The sequence below is a fragment of the Podarcis tiliguerta genome (assembly GCF_965153285.1).
Source record: "Podarcis tiliguerta genome assembly, chromosome: Z".
Lineage (NCBI taxonomy): Eukaryota > Metazoa > Chordata > Lepidosauria > Squamata > Lacertidae > Podarcis > Podarcis tiliguerta.
Genome location: NC_139553.1, coordinates 18013311 through 18033063, shown reverse-complemented (window position 1 = coordinate 18033063; position 19753 = coordinate 18013311). Strand labels below are relative to the sequence as shown.

General features: G+C 45.8%; 2 protein-coding genes across 4 annotated transcripts; one reads left to right on the top strand and one right to left on the bottom strand.

The window, feature by feature from the left end:
• Nucleotides 1-203: 203 nt before the first annotated feature.
• PIERCE1 (piercer of microtubule wall 1) lies at nucleotides 204-3182 on the top strand. Its single transcript, XM_083424087.1, has 3 exons — nucleotides 204-482; nucleotides 1088-1166; nucleotides 2664-3182. Exons 1-3 carry the CDS (start codon nucleotides 337-339, stop codon nucleotides 2850-2852), a joined length of 414 nt encoding a protein of 137 aa, XP_083280213.1. The 5' UTR covers nucleotides 204-336; the 3' UTR covers nucleotides 2853-3182.
• An 801-nt stretch (nucleotides 3183-3983) lies between these two features.
• On the bottom strand, nucleotides 3984-11435 carry PPP1R26 (protein phosphatase 1 regulatory subunit 26). Of its 3 annotated transcripts, none has more exons than XM_083423476.1 (2): nucleotides 10063-11435; nucleotides 3984-8810 (listed from the first exon to the last, which is right to left on the bottom strand). In XM_083423476.1, the coding sequence occupies exon 2, from the start codon at nucleotides 8747-8749 to the stop codon at nucleotides 5339-5341; it is 3411 nt and encodes a 1136-aa protein (XP_083279602.1). In that variant the 5' UTR covers nucleotides 8750-8810; nucleotides 10063-11435; the 3' UTR covers nucleotides 3984-5338. The 3 variants fall into 3 exon arrangements, with proteins under 3 accessions (XP_083279602.1, XP_083279603.1, XP_083279601.1); XM_083423477.1 differs by having other exon boundaries at nucleotides 10184-11435; XM_083423475.1 differs by having other exon boundaries at nucleotides 10156-11434.
• Between the last annotated feature and the right edge of the window lie 8318 nt (nucleotides 11436-19753).

Below are 19753 nucleotides of genomic sequence, written 5' to 3'. Positions count from 1 at the left end.
TAGATTGGGCTAAGAGTATGTCAGGCCCAAGGTCACTGAATGAGCTTCCTGGCTGAGTGGGGATTTGAACCTTGCTCTACCAACCACACAACACTGCCTAGTATTACTGGGTGTCAAATCTGTCCTGATATTCTTGGAAAGGTGTCCAAATCGGACGGTGGTCCCTTTAAGAGCTGTTCCTGTTTGGTACGGTCTCCTAGCAACCCAGTGGCTTTGTTTCTACACAAGAACCAACCACCATCTTTGAGGTCTGGGTTCTTTCCTGCCACTCCCCCGCCCTCACTGCTGGCTTTCAGAAAGTTACAACCACCACCCCCCCAGCCCCTTCTCTCTGCAATGTCCCAGGAACAGCTTTGCCCAAATGCAACAGACTCCCTTGAGAAAAAGGATGGGGAGGTGGGCCAGAGAACCTCTGATTACTACAGAGTGGAGCCAACCCTGCCTCGCCGATTCAACAACCCTGGATGGTTCCGGGGCTACAGGTGAGAGGGATGGATGGTGGGAACCTGCTTTGCAAACAGATGTGCCCTCCCCTCAAGGAATCACCAGGTTGGGGGGGGGGGGACAAGAACCTTGCCTCAAACTCTGGAAAGCAGCTGCCAGTCAGTGCCTGGTTTTTTCTTTTTGTAAATATGAATAAATATCATTTTATCATGTATATAAAACAAAGAGAACAGTTACAGCAGATGCAAATTAAAACATGAAAAATGGAACTACAAAGTAGGCACATGACAAATCCAGATGCACAACTGCTAGTAAAGACTACTTCCACATTTGCCTGGATTGTGATGAGATGGTTCTGCTGTTTACGTCATAAAGGAATGCCAAATCATATAAAAGGTGTCTGGAAGTTCTAGTCCCTGTTGGAATCTCAAATTATATGTAATTTTCTCCATTTTAGCTCTCTTCCAGAGTGAGTGGCACTGAGTGTCCAGTGCCAGTTTTGGGGGTTTCCCCCCACTAATTGCAATTACTGTCCGAGCTGCCAAGATCATATATATGACCAATTCTTCTGCCAACATTGGTTGTTCTAATAGTAATAGGAAACGTGTGATTACCTACATTCAACTGGAACCCTGTCTTTCAGATTTAAAGAGCCCAACCCACTGTTCAGGACCACCAACATGGACTACGGTGGGAAACCCCCCACGGTGCATGAAATGCCGGTATGAGCAGTTTTGCTGAATTGTTAAGTTGTGCCCCAGACAGGTTCATGGTCCAGAGTCCAGGAAATCATGAGGCCTAAGTACACCTTAAGAACCACTTGATCCTTTTATGCTTTACCTTAATCACTGAAGTTATGTATTTTATTTATATCCCGCTTTTTCTCTTCAAGGAGCTCAAGGTGGCATACTTGGTTCTGCCTCTGCTCAATCTCCACAACAACCCTGCAATGTAGATTTGGGTGATAGGCAGGGCCTGGCACTGCATTGTACATGTCCCCGGTTTCTCTTCCTAACATCCCTTTGAGGTAGGCTGGCTCAAGATAACACCCAATGCGCTTCATGACGAGTGGGGATTCAAACCCAGGCCTCCCAGGTCCTACTCCAGCACTCTAACCACTACACAACACTGGTTCATTCAGCCTTTATTAGGGAGGCCCTGCCCAGTGTAACTCCCTGCCAGTGGAGGTTTGGTAGGAATCATTTTTTCCTTTTTTTAGATGTCTCCTTAAAATGATGTTATCCAGACAGGCCTTTAGAGCATGGCTTTAAAAAAACCGCAATCAGTATGTATTGATGTTTTTACAAGAAGATAAGCAGAAACACCAGCAATTTTGTATTGCTGCATTTTTAAAGGAAGTGTGGCCTACAGATATTATAATAATGAATAAAATATTGTGAGTTGCTCCATGAGAAGAGCACTCAAAATGCAGCTGGAATCTTACTTCTAATTGTCCCTAAGAAAGAGGGAAATTGCCCCTTAGAAAAGGACCCGTTCTTTGAGAGAAGTTATCCTCATTATGATAGTCCTCTGGCGTGCCATAATTGTGGGTGAGTTGATCATTAGGTACATGGACAACTGAGTGTGCATGGAGAAGAGGGCTATTGAAGGCTACTAGCCAAAGTGGCTATGCTCTGCCTCTATAAGCTAAGAGGCAATAATGCCTCAGAATGCCTGTTGCTGGAAACCACAGGATGGGAGTGTTGCTCTTGTGCTCTGGTCCTGCTTGGGAAGTTCTGATAGTGGGCATCTGCATGGCCACTGTGATGACAGGATGCTGGACTAGATATGCCTTTGGCCTAATCCAGCAGAGCTCTTTTTTAGGTTCTTAGGTCCTACATGCTAATTCTAGTGCTGGAGTCAGAATGCCTCTGAACACATGGCTGGGAATTGCCAACTGGCAGAAGACTTTAACACTAGGAATTCTGCTTGTGAGTTTCCCATAGTGGGCCTCTGGTAGGACATTGTGAGAATGAGAAACTGGACTGGGCGGGCCCCCTTTGTTCTGATCCAGCAGGGTCTCCTTATGTTCTTATATAGACTGCAGGGTGACTTCCCTGCCTTCTAGGCAGGAGTCAGTGTCCTTAGTGCACAGGTTCCTAAACAAAACTTTCATTTTGTTTGCCTAGATGGGGTTGCCTGTGGTCTGAGCTACTCAAGTTAACTCACTAGCCTCAGGGTTCCAGATAATCATTCACACCCCACTTTCTTCCCAACAGACCAGCTTCCATGTTTCCCCACATGCCTTCTCAAACCACCTTGTGAAGTTTGGCCCATACCGGAATACTGGGATCAACACCAACACAGAGAAGAGCTATGTGACCGGCGCAGAAAACTTCATCACCTGCTTTGACACACTGAATTTCCATCCCAGTTACAGGACTGGGGGTCCATCATTTTGCGAGTAGGGGACACCTGGAAGCCAAGTTGCTGCCCATTTAAGCTTTCACTCCTTCATCCTAACGAACGACACCAAGGAATGATTATGGAAACGACTATTTTGAAGCTCCTGAAAAAACAACTTTTTTCCTGTGGCTCCCATCTAGTTTCAGTGAACAATTTCTGCTCCTCTCTATCTAGAAAACTCTTGTAGGCATCAACAAGTGGGGTTAAATGGCTTTGGATTGCATCCATGGCAAAGAGCTTGCAGAGAATATCATTGTTAGGTTTAATTAAGGTTACCGTGTAACAATAGTATTGTGTCCATCATTAAAATGTTGGGAATCTGCAGCAATCTGCATGTATTGTCTGACTTCACACTTGGGGAAGGGCTGTAGCTCATTGGTGGAACATGTCGAAGGTCCTGGGTTCAATCCCTGCTGGCATCTCCAGCTAGGGCTGGGAATGCCCTGCCTGAAACCCTGGAAAGACTTTGGCAACTCTGGGAAGACCAGTCATTGTAGGCAATACTGAGCTAGGTGGACCAACAGTCAGAGCTGGAATATGGCCACTTATGTTCCTATTTAATTAAGAACAATGAGGTCCAGAAACTTGGGATAGGTTTACCTTACTCCGTAAATGCTCACACGACCACATCAACCTGTGAAATTGGCACTGTTAGAGGTGCCACATAATACTCATTCCCCATTTGTAAGAAATCCATCTTTTAGTATGGCAGCACCTACACTCTGGAACACCTTGGCTACTGATACCAGACAGGTGCTTTTCCAGCAGGCTTTTCTTTTTTTCTTCCTCTGTTGTTGGGAGCTAGAATGCCTCTGAATACCAGTTGCTGGGAATCATAAGCGGAGAGAGTTGCTCTCTTGCTCTGGTCTTGCTTGTGGGCTTCTTCCCATTGGGGTTTTGGTTGGCCACTGTTAGAACAGGATGCTGGACTAGATGGGACCCCTCTGGCCTGATCTAGTAGGCTCTATTATTGACTGGGGTACAGAATACAACTGTTCCTTTCCGCTGACACCTTAAGAGGGTGGACAAAGCCCCTTTGGAAACAGCCTGAGTAAGATAAACGACAGAGGACCAAGTGGTGGCTGTGGACCTAAATCTCTTTGAAACACCTGAGACATAAAAAAAGAAAACACTTTTGGTTTCATGGTTCAAACTCTGATCCCAGTTTATTAAACCTTATAAATGTATGAATGTACACCATTTCTTATATACAAAACAAGTTCAAAAGTGCTTTTTCAGTCAGACAGAATCGAAACCACAAGCTACAAAGTACTGCAATTTGACTGATGAATACAGATGAACCCTCTCTCCCTGCCTCCCACCCCGAGGGTCCCCATAAACTGATCTGGGGATTTAAAGAGCAATAGAAGAATGTATAGTAAAGGTTTATAGTGAGAAGAGGCAGATTGCCATGAGGTTTCAATGTAAAATGAGATGTGAAAGCAGCATTTTTTAAAAAAGCAGCATCTAAGACAGCCCTCGCCAACCAGGTGCCTTCCAGAAGTTCTGGACTACAACTCCCATCAACTCCAGGAAGCACAGGCCCTAGGTTGGGGAAGGCTGTTCTAAGAATAAAGTCGAAAGTCTCAGACCAGAGTTATCTTCATTGCCTGTGATAAGTAGGTGGGGAACTCCTGCACCCTCCAGATATTGTTAGATTCCAACTCCTATCAGCTCCACGCCAGCATGACCAGTGGCTGGGGATGATGGGAGTCTTACTCCAGCAACATATGGAGACCCCACAAGTTTTCCCGTCTTGATGTAGTACAATGAACATGAACTACAGTTCTCTGCAGTTAGGGGTGCTCTATAAACTGTTACAAAAAGACTCACTTAAAGCACTTTTAAAATAACTTAGAACAGTCTTTAAAAAAGTGGGGAGGGGAGGGGAATCAAGTCCATGTAATAGGCGACAGATTCCTTCAATGGAAAGATATACTGTCTGCATTTGTCCCAAATTCTCTTTCCATTTTGAATACTTTGAAGACCACGACACTCTGGGCTGCTTAATAAAGATTACATTTTCTTTAGCTGATAAGGATAAATCTCTTGGTCGGAGGGGGAGGGAGGCATAAGTTTTCCACTGTGGATGAGTCGTGAGGTGCTGAGTAGATAAGGGGGTTGGGCTAGATGACCCTTTGGATTCCTTCAAACTCTACAATTATAAGATTCTGTCCTTGTAACTCAAGGATGATGCAGGGGAGGGTGAGGAAAAGAACATTCACCCAGTCTTCATAATGTTGTAACAAAATCCTCACCCCTTCCAGCATGGAGATTAATGAAGATGTCAGAAAACCTAACTGTAATGCAGGCTTTTACCTTAAAAAAACACACCACACACGGATGCTGTAAAAAATAAAGCCCTTACAAACTGAAGTCCTTGCTTTTCACCAGTGTGCATACTCCATTGGGGTTACACCTACAAATTCTGCACAGCCTTCCTCTAAATCTTTCTGGGCTTGTTCCTCTGCTATCCTATCCTGGCCAATCAAGGATTCTCCATCTGTTGCAAGTTATAACAGCTGCTGGGAACTTTACTACACTCCTCCCAACTGGTGTGAAGCTCCTGGGTGTTCCCTTCTTCTACCCCATCAGGGAACTCAGCACGCAGGGACACTGTGCTAACTCTGACCCCTTGCTCATTAGCTGTGCTGCGTACGTGCAAAGGAAGACCATGGCTGGAGTCCCTCCTGCAGCAAGGCTCCAAAGGTTTACTAGCTGCTAGGTTGACTGCTTCATTACATAAATAATCTTCCTCTGTTTCCCCTTGCCTCTCAGTCAAAAAGGGACAAGGCCCTCCTGAAGATAAATCTGCCTCTTTAAATCTTGCCTGACACCTGGATCTTAGAACCCCCCCTCTCTGCAGTCTCACCACCTGCCTCTTACCAAGCAAATCTGATACTGGGACACCTCCCTGCCTCTTGAATGACAGATCTTCACCCTGCCCTTTCCCCACAAGCATAGGGTTTTTTTTATTCTGAGTTCTTTTGATGCCTGCTATAAACTTGCTGGAAACTTTGAACTCATATGGGCTTTTCCTTTTGAAAGAAGACAATGGCTTAAAGTAATTTTGTGATTTAAAGTTCTCAGATTTGCCCTTCCCAGGTGGAATGTTTATTTGGTCAAGCTTGCTATCATAGCCAACCTTTCTTTGAACCACTGCCTGTTTTGCAGGTAAACCGGATCGTTTTGTCTGCATAGTACCTTGACTAAACAGATCCCACTCAGATGAGACCACCTGCATGTCACAAAGAGAAGAATTTTGAATTGTCTCTTCTTCAGCCTTCAGAGAACCTCTCAACACAACCATAAGTGGACCTGCCTTCTTTGCTTTTTTACTCCATCCCAGCAAGGCATTGCCTCCATCTTTAAACAGCTGGCGCTTGGCTTTAGATATGGATGTTTGGGGTTTATCAATTTGCAAGTTCTCAACAATCCCATTGGCTCTGGGTACTTCTGTGGAATCTTTAGCCTTTTCTGCCAAGAACCTCTGGATTTCTTGCTCAATGCTGTCATCACTATCCATGGAACTGCTGTTGTCTGTCAGGGATGTGGCAGCCCAAAGACACTGATTGCTTTTTGCTCCATCCTGAGTTTTGGGCCCTGCCACTGACTTAGTGTGGCATTCCTTTTTAAATTCCAACACACACTGTGTGGCTTTTGGACTTTGGGACTTCATGATACTTCGGGGCCCTTTCTTTGCATCCTCTTCCCCAAAGTTTATTCTGGGGCTCATGAGGCAACTTTTCAGCAAGGTGGGAGCTTTAGGTTTGCAGTCTGTTTCTTTATCCTCCAGAATCTGCATCTCTGTCTCACTAAACCGGACTCTCTTCTTGCACGGGATTCTTTGGTCTTTGGGTTTTTTCTTTAACTTTCGCTTGGACCTCAAGAGATCCTTGATAGCTGTGTCCAGGTCCTCATCACTGTCCAAAGAACTGCTCTTATCCTCTATGATGTACTTCTGTTGTTCCCATGCCATGCTTTTAAAAAGTTCTCTAGCACCAAGCTGTCTTTGTGACAAAGGGTTTCCAAAATCTATTAAACTGGCAATGGATACAGCATCTTGTTGGCAGCTAGCCACTGCCCCTCCAACCTTACTGTTTTTCAGTATGCTCCGACCACCTTCCCCTTGGGGTGTATTTGACAGCATCAGTTGTGTGCTTTGGTCTCGCTTGCTTCCTGCCTTGGGTTTCCTTTTTTGACTTGGTGACAGTTTTAAGGGTTGCCCAGAGAAGGGAGGAATTTGAGCAATATGTGATACCCCTTCATTTTTTGCTACCAGGCCTCCTGCTTTTGCTTTGACCGCCAAAAAAGTTCTTATTTCTTGCTCAATGCTGTCATCACTGTTCACACTGTGGCTGTCACTTTCAATTTGAAAAGGCGGTACACTCTGGGAGCAGAATGAAGGATCACTTGTGGAGAATGACCTGCTGTGGCTGCTTCCTGTAGGGAGAGGTAAAATGGTCTTGGAGATGTCCAGGATGGCTTCTGCACACATCAGCTCAGCAGCAGTGTCTGTCCTGCAAGAGGCCTGGAAGGTGAGTGCACACTTGGCAAAGTCATCTTCCAGAATAGGGCCAACATTGCCTTTCTCTGCTATCTTGCTGCAAATGGCATCCAACTTATTTAATTCTGCTGCTTTAGAGCAGCTTTGCCTCCCCTTCCTGCTCAAAGCTTTTCTGGGGATCTCTGGCAAGGCACCTTTTACTGAATGGATCATCAACCTGGCAGATATATCTTTTATCCTGATGGCCCCAAACTCTTCCTTCGGAAAAGCAGCGCGGCATGCTTTGGAGTCTGATGCCTTCCTGGTTTTCTCCAGCTGGTACAGCTGGATAGCTTCTTCAATGCCATCGTCACTACTTGAATCAGAGATGTCTATGCTTTGAAGGGTTTGCTCTTCCCTGGCTTTCCAAAGTGCCTGCCTTTTCTTGCCTGTTCTGCTTTGCTCCAGGATGCAGGAATGACCAGCCAAAGGTGTTTTCAAGGTTGTCTGGCCTGTTGTACTGAAGTCACCAAGCTCCTTTCCATTGGTTTTTGACTCCTGTTTAGAAGGAGCATTGGCATCTCCGAGTTCCAGGTGGTGCCTTAAGAAGTGCGCCTTGCCCTGCTCTCGCTTCAGATACCTTTGCCGACTTTCTCTCCGGTTCCTAACTGCCAACTTCTCTTGGGTCTCTTTCTGGTGAAGTTTCCTACTCCCCAGTGTTATATCCTTTTCCCTTGATTGCTGTTTCTTCTCATTTAAGAACTGCTCTATCTCAGCTTCGATGCTCTGTTCAAAAGTGTCATTGCTGCTCACACTGCACGGGGAGGGAGCGATGTCTCCCTCAAAGTAATTGGGGGAACAGGGGCACTGAACCTCATTCAACTTCACATCTGTAGGGAACAAACTACAATCTGCATTGTCTACACTGTGCAAACTCTTGGCCTCGCTTGGCAGTGGTGAAATGCACTGGCCTTTGTTTTTTAGATACTCTTGGATGGCCTCTTCTATTTCTCGGTCAACGGAATCATCACTGTCAGAATTCAGTGAGAGAGGGCCAAATTCTGAGCTCTCTTCCACCTCCATGCCATCAGAGTCAGCAGGACAGTGACTCTGGGTGTATTCAATGTGTTTCTGCAGCATCCTGCCGCTGGCCCTTAGCTTGGGGCTCCTGACCTTGGGTCCCTTCTGCTTTTTCTGCATAAGGCAGCCATATTCACTGCAGCTGGCATCCAAGGATGCCTCTTCGCTCTGGAGGTTGTTAATGATCATCTGGACTTTGGCACTGACAGCTGTCCTAGCAATATCATCTTCGGATTCTGAGAAGCAGATGGGGTACCTGCAGTTTCTCGATGGGACAAAGGGCTCCCATGTCCTCTGGAGGGCCACCAAAGGGGGGGTGTCCATGAGAAACATCCTAATTGGTAGCAAGGAGGCCCACTCAGGCACTGGTTCTCAGGCAAGTTGTTACACCATCCTAACACAAAAAGAAAGAAAAGATGCATATTAACACAATGCAACAGTTATGCAGAAAGCTAATGCACTGAAGTTTCCCAATCAAATTCTACATATGACATGTTCTGTATTAACTAATACCCTTTCAATGGCAGATGAAGGGCTGGTAAGTCCTATCTGGAGATGCCATTGAGGATTGAACCTGGAACCTCCTACATGCAAAGCAAATGCACCACCACTGGCAAGGACACAATCACAATTTCTAAACTTGTACCTGTACATGTAAATTAGGATATGCAAATTTAGGGAAGGGCCACAGCTCAGTAGTAGAGCACATGCTTTGCTTAGCTCCAGGTTCAATCCCCTATGGCAGTGGTGTCCAAGCTTTTTTCAAAGAGGGCCAGATTTGATTAAGCGAAGGGCCATGAGGGCCAACCAAAGTTGTTGACTTTTTAAAGGATTGAAGTTATTGGGTTTTTTAAAATTATTTTTTTAGGATTGAAGTCTATTGAGGTTTTTTTTAGGATTTTACCCCAGGAAATAAAACTGCCACAGAGGCCAGATTAAACCAACCGGTGGGCCGGATTAGGCCCCCATAACGGACTTTAAACATGCCTGCCCTATGGCATCTCCAGGTAGGGCTGGGAAAGACCGTCTGGATTCTGCCAATGAGTGTGGGCAGTACTGAGCTAGATGGACCAGTTGCTCTGGATCTGTACAAGGTAGCTTCCTGTGCACCTGCCTTGCATGCTGAGTCCCATGCTGAGTCCCAACCCCTGGCATCCTCAGGCAGCGCCGAACCCTGGAGATCCGCTGCTGCTGCCAGTCCGTGCGGACAGTACTGAGCTGGACGGAACCCAGTTGCCTAACTCAGCACAAGGCGGTTTTCAATGAAATCCTGCGTCCTCAAATACACGCTAAATATCCGCTTTAAAGAGCAAGCCTCTGCAGGTGGACCCTCGCCCTAAAGGGTACAGAGCATGAGGTGTTTTAACGAACGTATTCGCCACACCTCGCTTCAACGTGTATTTCGTTTTCGTTTTTTTATAAGTCGCTTCGAGTTGACATAGCAAAAAAAAGGCGGCAAATAAACTTAATACATTATTATTATTATTAGTGGGGGAAACGCTCCCTCTCCCCCGCCCCTGGGCTCCCTTCCCGCGCCAAACCAGCACTCTAAAACAGCCATTGCCTGTCTCGCTCGCCCCGCTCCCGTCCCTGCCAGGCCCTCCTCCCCCTAAGGTCTCGTTGCCAAGGCAAACTCCCGGGCCTACCGCCACCGCCAGCAGCCTCCTGCGCAGTGCCAACTAGACCCGGGCCCAGCCGCCTCCATTTCCCGCCCTCCGCTGCTCGTTCCCCAGCCTCACATGCTCGGAGGGAACACAGCTCCTCCACCTTCTCCGCAGTAGGCACCGGGAGGGACGGTCGGGATCGCCTACCAGACTTATCCCGGGGTCCCTTCCGCCGCCTTTCCCCCTTCTTTTTCTTCTTCTGCTGCTGCTGCCACCGCCTCCACTGGTTCAAACCGGCCCGGCTGTTCCCTCCGCCCGTCCACCCGCCTTCCTCCCTCCGCCCGCGAGAAGAGAAGGAGCGGGGAGGCGGCGGCGAAGACGGCGAGACCCGGGCTGTGCCTGTGGCTGTGAGAGGGCGGCAAGTAGAAGACAGGGTTAATGGAGGCAACCCCCTCCCACCACAGGGAGATATTTGGGGTGGGGCCTTCTCTCCCCCCCCCCCCGTCTGCTTTCTGTCTCCCTGTGCCTCAGTTACCCCCAGATGCCTTCTCAACCTTTCCTTCCTTTTTCAAAACCATTCTTCACCTTTTCCCACTCTGCTTCAGTTTTACCTCAAACTCCTCTTCCTAACGTTTATTTTCTCTTTCTCCACTTTTTTACTATTTCCACTCCTGACTTTCTCTCTGCCTTAGTCAACCACAAAATGCTCCCTTTTCCTTTGCTTTCCTTCCTAAATTTCCTTCTTTCCTTCCTTTTTTTCCTAAACCTTTGCTTTAGTATTCCATTCTGCCTCAGTTTCTCCTCAGAATGCATCTTCTTCCTTTTCTTTATTTCCTAACATTTATTTCCTTCCTTACTGCACAATCTTTTTCTTTTCTTCCCTTCCTAAACTTATTCACCCCCTTTCTTCCTGTATTTCTTCTGCACTGCCTTAGTTTCTTTCAGGCTGCTTCCTTTCTTCTCCTTTTCTAACATTATTCCCTCCCTTCCTAAATCTATTCATTTATTGTTTCCTCATACCTGCCTCCCACCATAGTTTCCTGTTCTTCCTTTTCTTTCCCTAACGTGCATTTATTTACTAATTTATTTATTTCATTTCAGCTCATTTTCTCTCAAAAACTCTTTCTGTTTGTGCAAATTTACTAAATTAAAAATTTATGGGGATCTGCCCCCCCCCCCAATTTCATAACAATATTTTTTCTTTGGGTGATACTCAAAGACCACCAAGGAAATTGTGCTAAAGAGAATATGCCAAGGGCAAGATAGCTTGGACCACTCTCTGATTCATGCCCTCAGCCCCAGCTGAGTCACATCAGAGGGCTAACTTTGGAATAGGCTATCTGAAAACAATTGAATATATTCACTGTTTGTCATTAATAATAATAACAACAATAATGCTATTGCTAGTATATGGTAGAATTTAGCATTTGGAGTATTGGGAAGGTGCCAGGCACAGTGTAAAAATATAGGCTGAGTCAGTTCTCCTGTTCAGAAGATTGGCTGACAGAGGTGCCATCAAAGAACAAAGACAGGTGATGGCAGGGTCATTACCCTGACAATAGGTGAGAGACAAAAAGTGTCAGGAAAAAGGGGGTTGGAATTCATCCCCAAGCTATATGTTAGGAGAAGACAATAGAAAAGCTGGGAGAGGACGTTGCCAGGGTTACAGGGGCATGATGTCGCCATAGGAAAAAAGATGCCCTTTTTACATGAGGCTTGAGTACTGTTAGAATAATGGTTTTTGGGAAGAAGAAGGGAGGGGCAGAACTCCATGTGTGCTGGCTGGGAGATGCTGCACCAAAAGACATGGCTGGCTTTGCTCTGGGCCCAAGCTCACTGAACTTAGGAGGAAAGCAACAAGAGACATTACTGGGATGTAATGTTCTGCACCTCCTCCACCTAAACTCAGGTGTAAATATGTGTGGATAAACCATATTTCTTAAAAAAACACTACAGTACAGAAATAACCAGGATTTCTTAACAACACTACAGTGTCCAAAGGAACACAAACCCTGGTTAAGTGCCAAGAGCCCTAGAATTTTGCTACTGCTTGGCAGAGATTGAGGTGGCCTGTAGCAATATGCTAGCTGTCTTGGCAGCAGATTCTGGTAGCCATCAACTTCACGATGCACAGAAAAACTCAATTGCTACAGCTATAGAACTACATCACCTAGCTGGATTGTTGACCCTCAAATTGAAACACAATATGAGGAACCAGTGCCTCCATCTCAAATTGCTTTCCCGGAGTTATAATTGCTCGTGGGAGGAATTGTTTCCTGTCTATTCAGAAGCCGCCAGTTGTTTTTCCCTCCTAATGTGAGGTCACTTCTCCACACACAAAAACACATAAAGGAGCAGAGATCTCATGATATAAATTAACTTCAGAATTAAAGGTGCTGGCTTCAACTTTGTCGTCTCTTCACCCGCCCCCCACCCGACACTAAGAACATAAGAAGAGCTTGTTGAATCGGACCAAAAGTTGTCCATCTAGTTCAGCATCCTGTTCTCACAGTGGCTAAGCAGATTCTCATTCTAGGAAGTCCTCAAGCAGGTTCTGAGCAAAACAGCAACGTTTGCCTCCTCCAGTTTCCAGCAACTGGTATTCAAAAGCATTCCTGCCTCCAACCATGAAGGCAGAGCATAGTCATTGTAGCTAGGAGCCAATAATAGCCTCCTCCACGAATTTGTCCAATCCTCTATAGCCTCCTCCACGAATTTGTCCAATCCTCTATAGCTTTGTTGGTTACAATTTACTTTCCAGGTTAAATTCAAGAAGCGGCACCCCTTGCAACAAAGGTGCAAATGTGTTGCTCTCCGGATGTCATGGACCACAGCTCCTATCAGTCCCAGGCAGCAAGCGATGAACTTATAGTCCACAGTATCTCTGGGGAGCAACATGCTGGTTACCAGTATACCTGAAGGTGCGTCTCCACCCCCATCGTTCTGCCCGGACGCTGAGGTCCAGCGCCGAGGGCCTTCTGGCGGTTCCCTCATTGCGAGAAGCAAAGCTACAGGGAACCAGGCAGAGGGCCTTCTCGGTAGTGGCGCCCGCCCTGTGGAATGCCCTCCCATCAGATGTCAAAGCGATAAATAACTACCTGACATTTAGAAGACATCTTAAGGCAGCCCTGTTCAGGGAAGTTTTTAATTTGTGATATTATACTGTATTTTTTGTTTCTATGGAAGCCGCCCAGAGTGGCTGGGGAAACCCAGCCAGATGGGCGGGGTACAAATAATAAATTATTATAATATTATTATTACCCCTTCTATATACAATTTGGGATATTTGAGAGGGAGTATTATTGAATCTGTATGCACCGTGTAGTTTAAGACCAGAACATCACTTCTTCAGGTGATGCCTCCTTGGCACATATCAGGTGGAGGGCACTGTGTATATGAGGTGTGTGTGTGGGGTGTGTGTGTGTGTCCCTCATCCAGAAGAGAAATATCAGAAACTGGGGAAGGGGTCGTAGCTCAGAGGCAGAACAGATGCTTTGCATGCAGAAGGTCCTTGGTTCAAACCCCAGTAGCATTTCCAGGTGGGACTGGGAGAAATCTTGGAAATATGCTGCCAGTCAGTATAGACAATACAGATTTATTTATTTATTTTAAAATTAATACAACGTCTGATCGTAAAACATCTAAAAGCTGTTTAGAACATCTGAGTTAGATAGACCAGTGGTCTGATTTGGTAGAACACAGCTTCATATGTACCTAAGGGATTTCGACTCTTTTAAGCCCTATAATTTAGGGGATCCTGAAAAACAACATTTATTTCACCAGGGCTTCATACTTTAGAGCCTGGACTCAAAAGCTGTTAAGTAGATTTTGCTTCCAATGTTTATTGGTCTTAGTTGCTGATGTTTTATGGATCTGGTTTAACAGTTTTACTCTATTCTATTGCCTTGGTTGTGCGCCAACATAAAGGTTTATTATTATTATTAATTTTTATTTGGTTGAAGGTATAAGTTTATAAACAAATATGCATGTACACACATCTGTGACATCCATGCTTTATATGTTTGCTGTGGGAAATGGGTTTAATTTTTTCCTAGGGCAAATGTTTAAGAGTTGGGGCAGGCAGGAGATTCCGACAGACAGGTTTCAATGACCTGGCTGTCATTAATGATATCCCATCAGATATTTGAAAGGAAGCAATTCAGGCAACGGAGTCATTCCAACATGCTGCCCATCATATTCTGTTGCTTTTGGCATTGGGAAGCAGATGGTCAGCTGTTTTGACAGGGAGCTGGTTCCAGAAAAGATCAGTCTGGATTAAGCAAGCCTGATCTGCTCCTAAGGCTGGGAAACAAGCGTGGTATAATCAGCAGATCCTGACAGGTAGCGATTTCTGCCAAAAATGTTGCCTAGCTGATTTTTTACTACCCCCAGGCCACAATTTTTATTTTTTTTAACAAACTACCATTCTTGACCATTTCTGCAGAGCAAACCCATTTTAGATAATTGATTCTTGCCCCAGGCAAAAGGTGTTATAATGGTCCAGGGAGCAAATTATGTCAGGTATCAGTTTCAAGCTAAAACGATACCTGTCCAATTCTGCTGGACAAGCAGGAAGCCAGATTATTGTGGGCTTCCTAAACCGTTTTTTTTTTTATGGGCGACTGTGGGAAATAGGATACCTGGTCCTATGACTCTACCTTGGCTTCTCCTTGTGAGAGCCAGTGTGGTGTAGTGGTGTCAGACTAGGATCTTGATGGACAAGGATCAAATCCCTACTTGGCCATGAATTCCACAGAGTGACCTTGGACCAGTCACTGCCCCTCAGACTAATCTATCTCACAAGGTGTTGTGGGGATTAAATGCGGAGGAGAATCACGTATAACACTTTGAGCTCCTTGGAGGAAATAAGGTGGAATATAAATTTAATAAATAATAAAACTACAGGCTTAATTGCCAGGGCATTTTGTACCTTTCTATACCTGTCAAGGGGACGCGGGTGGCGCTGTGGTCAAAACCACACAGTCTAGGGCTTGCTGATCAGAAGGTCAGCGGTTCGAATCCCCACGACTGGGTGGGCTCCCGTTGCTTGGTCCCTGCTCTTGCCAACCTAGCAGTTCGAAAGCACGTCAAAGTGCAAGTAGATAAATAGGTACCACTCCGGGGGGGGGGGGAGGTAAACGGTGTTTCTGTGTGCTGCTTTGGCTCACCAGAAGTGGCTTAGTCATGCTGGCCACATGACCCAGAAGCTGTACACCGGCTCCCTCGGCCAGTAAAGCAAGATGAGCACCGCAACCCCAGAGTCGTCCGCGACTGGACCTAACGGTCAGAGGTCCCTTTATCTTTACCTTACACCCCTCAAGGGCAATGTTCTGTGAAACTCCCTTCTCCCAGTTTTGCACATCTCATGCTATCGGTCTATTCTGCCCTAGCCAGACCCCACCTGGGGTTCTGGGTCCACTTCTGGGCACAATAGTTTAAGAAAGATACTGATTAGCAGGAGGGTGTCTGATATGATGAAGGGTCTGGCAAACAAGCCTTATGAAAAATGGCTGAGGGATTTGAGGATGTTTAGCCTGGAGAAGAGGAGATTGAGAGGAGATATGAGAGCCATCTTCAAGTATCTAAAGCAGTAGTTTTACAACCAGTGTGCTGTGGTCAGGGGTGCTGTGAGCAGCACTGTCCGCCATCCTGCCTTCCTTCCCTCCCTCTTCTGATGGGGAAAACCACCCCAGCTTCTCTACTTTTTCACCATCTTTGTGCTATGTGATGCTGGTTGCCATTGAAAGATTGCTGCCTGAGTGTGCACCTCTCTAGCTCATCTCTATGATCCCAGCTGCTGTGGGGAGGCCTGAGCACTAAGTCACTGCCAGTTGGGACTGTTAGGAATCCTGTTTCAGTTTTTTAAATTGGGTGCCATCTTACAAAAACAGCATTGAGAAGGGTGATGAATGCTTTTTAAAAAAAAGCCTTTTCAAAGCTGCACTACAAGGGGTTGGGCTAGATGACCCTTGGGCTCCCTTCCAACTCTACAATTCTGCCATTCTACGAATTCAATTATAGATTTTTTTTTGGAAATTCTTTGCTGGTCACAGACAAGAACAGCCTCTATTAAAATTTATTGTGCACATTTAAATAACTTCTCAAATCTTTGTAGTCTATTCATCAAACCAGTATAGTAGAAATTTGCTTTAAAGGAATAGCAAAGAAAACAACATCCCTGAGCGAGGCATTCTGCCGTAGCTGCCAAATCCCAGGCTTGCTTTTTTGGCAGGCTTGCTGTCCCGAATAAATACCTGTGGCGTCTCTTAGATGGTAATGGCTTGGACATTCATCCATCACAGCGCCTGAGCAAAAATAAAAGCTCAACACTTCACGTTAAGGTAATTCCCCTCCCCAACCCCCCAAATAATCTCAGCACAGCTCCATGGTGGACTGGTAATAAAACCAGCTTCCATTGTAGCTGGAATCCTTGTTAAAAAGAAATTGCACATTGCTTCCAAATGAGCCGTTTCACAGAACTGTAGAACTGTAGAGTTGGAAGGGACCCCAAGAGTGGGAAGGCCCCAATCCACCACAGCTTTGACTGCTCTTATATTTTGGTGGGAATATCACTTATGTCCACATGATGTCAGGCTTCTAACATCAGAAACCCACATGGCTTATAAAAATCTTAGAGCTACCTATCAGTGTGGAAAAAAGGGGCGGTGGCTCATTATCCAGTCCTATTAGGATCATTGTGAGCGGCTGCCAAGAATGTTATGACTTGTCAAGAAGATGAGGGACAGACTGCATGGACAAGGATGTTTTGTTTTCCGTACAGAAACATTATGGATGTCAGCTGTGCACATTTAAAGCGCCTTCACTCCTGAATCCTGTGAACTGTAGTTTGTTTTGGGTGTTGGGAATTATAGCCCTGTGTTAGATAAACTACAGTTCCCAGGAATTTTCAGGGAGGGGCGATAAATGTGCTCAGTGTATGCAGCTGCTGCCTCTGGTACAGACTTCATAAAAGTGAGCTGTCATGCTGTGGCCCCACAATAAAAGGTAAAGGGACCCTTGACCATTCGGTCCAGTCATGACCGACTCTGGGGTTGTGGTGCTCATCTCGCTTTATTGGCCGAGGGAGCCAGCGTACAGCTTCTGGGTCATGTGGCCAGCATGACTAAGCCGCTTCTGGCGAACCAGAGCAGCACACGGAAACGGCATTTACCTTCCCGCTGGAGCGGTACCTATTTATCTACTTGCACTTGACATGCTTCTGAATTGCTAGGTTGGCAGGAGCAGGGACTGAAGAATGGGAGCTCACTCCATTGCGGGGTCTTCTGATCGGCAAGTCCTAGGCTCTGTGGTTTAACTCACAGCGCCACCTTTGTGGCCCCACAATAGTACTTTGCAAACCTGTTTTTCTTGGTTGTTTCAGATTTGCAGTAGCCTAAGGAAGTCTTTGTACTTAAAGGGTGATCACCCCTTTCCATTAATCTGCTGAATCATAGGAAAACTTGTTTATTTGGAACACAGAGGATTGGCAATAGGGATCTCTTTCTTTTGCTCAGCTCCTGCTTATAGGTTTACCATTGGGGTATCTGGGGTGCCACTGTGAGAACAGGACGCTTGACTGGATGGGCTGCCTATGGCCTGATCCAGCAGCCTCTACTAATGTCCATATGCTATTAAAATGGGAGGTCGTGGAAAGTGATGTCTGTGTACACAGGCGTTTGGAGAAATTCTTGGTAAAACGCTAGTGAATTTCCACAAGGTCTTTAAATTAATCACAAACTGATGTCGAAATGTGGAGGATTAAACTTCAGATTAGGAAAAAATGAGAAACTGAAATTGACTGATTTCCGCTTCCCTAGCTGTGACGGGAGGTGGCGGCGATGACAAGATGTTCCAGCACAGCCCTCTTTGGAAACACAGAGAGTTCCAAAGTTTTTCTCCCATATCCATTCCATAGACAGCAGCATTGCTCTCAGAAACGGAGGCAGAAACAGCAGGCCTAGTGTTTTGTGGACCTCGTGATAAAAATCTGTCTCCCATGCTATTTCTGGAGAATCTGTTCTCGGCACAGAGTGTCCTGCCAGGATGTTCCTGAGAAAGACACTTGTCATTTCACAAACAGAATGCTCTCCCCCCAGTCAACCCCCGCTATTCCCAAAGAGTACTGTACCAAATTCTCAGAATAAAAGACAATGGGTTGCGTGTGTCTGATGTTAGCAACACTCAGTTTTTGAGCCAGTTAAATGTTAATGACCTTGCTAACTTTGGGAAGGGGTTGTAGCTCAGTGGTGGAGCACTTACTCGCTTTGTATGTAGAAGGTCCCAGCTTCAATCCCAATGGCATCTCTATGTAGGGCTAGGAAAGGCTCCTGCGTGAAACCCTGGAGAGCTGTTGCCAGTCAGTGTAGACAATACTGAGCTAGGTGGACCAGTTGTCTGACTCAGTAGAAGACAGTTTCATAGGTTCCTATTTAACCCAGCCCTTTCTCCAGGTCTTTGTCAGCTGGAATCTTAATTTATCCATTTTGGGGCAGGGCCTTGGTTCAGCACAAGGATCCCTGCACACAGGCTCATAGACCGAAAGACACTACACACAGAAAAGGGATGGGGAGGGATGAGGATAAAGATAAACCCAGGAACTAATTTGGTGCTTTTTTCCTGTTGCAGTAGCAATGGAAGAGTCAGAAGTCCTAGTTGTGGGGGAGTGCGGCGAATCAGTAACGTTTCCCCAGGATAGATCTTCGAGGAAGCCCATCACTTGCCAATGGACTGCAGATTGCTAGAGAATCATAGAATTGTAGAGTTAGAAGCCACTCCAAGGTTATCTAGCTGAACTTTCTGCAACACAGGAATCACAGCTAAAGGGACTGAGTCCTAATATTGATTAAGGCAGAGGCTATTACCAGGCTAGTAGTTATTGCCTAGAAGCTGCATTTTCTTCCTGATTTTTTTTTGGGCCACTGAGAGCCACAGAAGCAGTGCCCTGCCCCCAGCTGTCAGTGACACTTCATCTGAATTCTTGCCCGCATCGCTTGACCCTCTACTGGGACAGAAAATTTCTGCAGTCAACACCACCTTACATGCTCTGAAAGCATTCCAATAGTTATGACAGGAGAGGGACTAATTTAAGCTTTAATTATGCAAATGTGTCTTGACGGGAATCTCAGCAGAGGTGATTTTCTTCCTTGCACCTTCCCCTCTCTCCTTCCTCACTGCGGTGGCTGCCCCACTCTGCATCTCAAAATAACATCTGCCAGAACTAATTTGATGGATTCTGTATGCCAAACACACACCTGGAAGTTAGAAGACACCTGCAGGTGCTGTCTCGTGATGACTTACACCCTGCCACCTTCTCTGCTGTGTTGACGGGTGGCCAGTGCAACTATGTGGGAATGTGAGGGTTTGGGTGTGCACAGATTCATTAGTCAATGGTTGGCAATGTGGAGGTAATGCATAACATGCTGCTTATAAGTTCATTATTTATTTATTTATTTCATTTTTAATCCCACCTTTTTCTGAGACATTTGGGTGTGAAGATTGGGGAAATACTGTTTAGCAAAAATTAGAACAGCTGGATGTCATCCTAGAGTGAATGTTTTAAATAATTTCTTTTATGTAATCGACAGATGGAAAATTGGAAGACTTCTCTCTCTCGCCTTTCTCACACACACTCAGTAACTCTATCTCTTTTTTATCTTCTTCCTTTTCTCTCTTTTCTTATGTTTTCCTGGGTGTCCTTTGCTCTGGGCCATTATTGGAATCCAAGGATTACACA

Bases quoted from the DNA above. Each gene is read 5' to 3' on its own strand.
- PPP1R26 (XM_083423476.1), bottom strand. From the start codon at position 8,749: ATGTTTCTCATGGACACCCCCCCTTTGGTGGCCCTCCAGAGGACATGG.
- PIERCE1 (XM_083424087.1), top strand. From the start codon at position 337: ATGTCCCAGGAACAGCTTTGCCCAAATGCAACAGACTCCCTTGAGAAA. The intron at 483-1,087 runs GTGAGAGGGATG...CCTGTCTTTCAG, and splicing joins GGATGGTTCCGGGGCTACAG to ATTTAAAGAGCCCAACCCAC. The intron at 1,167-2,663 runs GTATGAGCAGTT...TCTTCCCAACAG, and splicing joins CCACGGTGCATGAAATGCCG to ACCAGCTTCCATGTTTCCCC.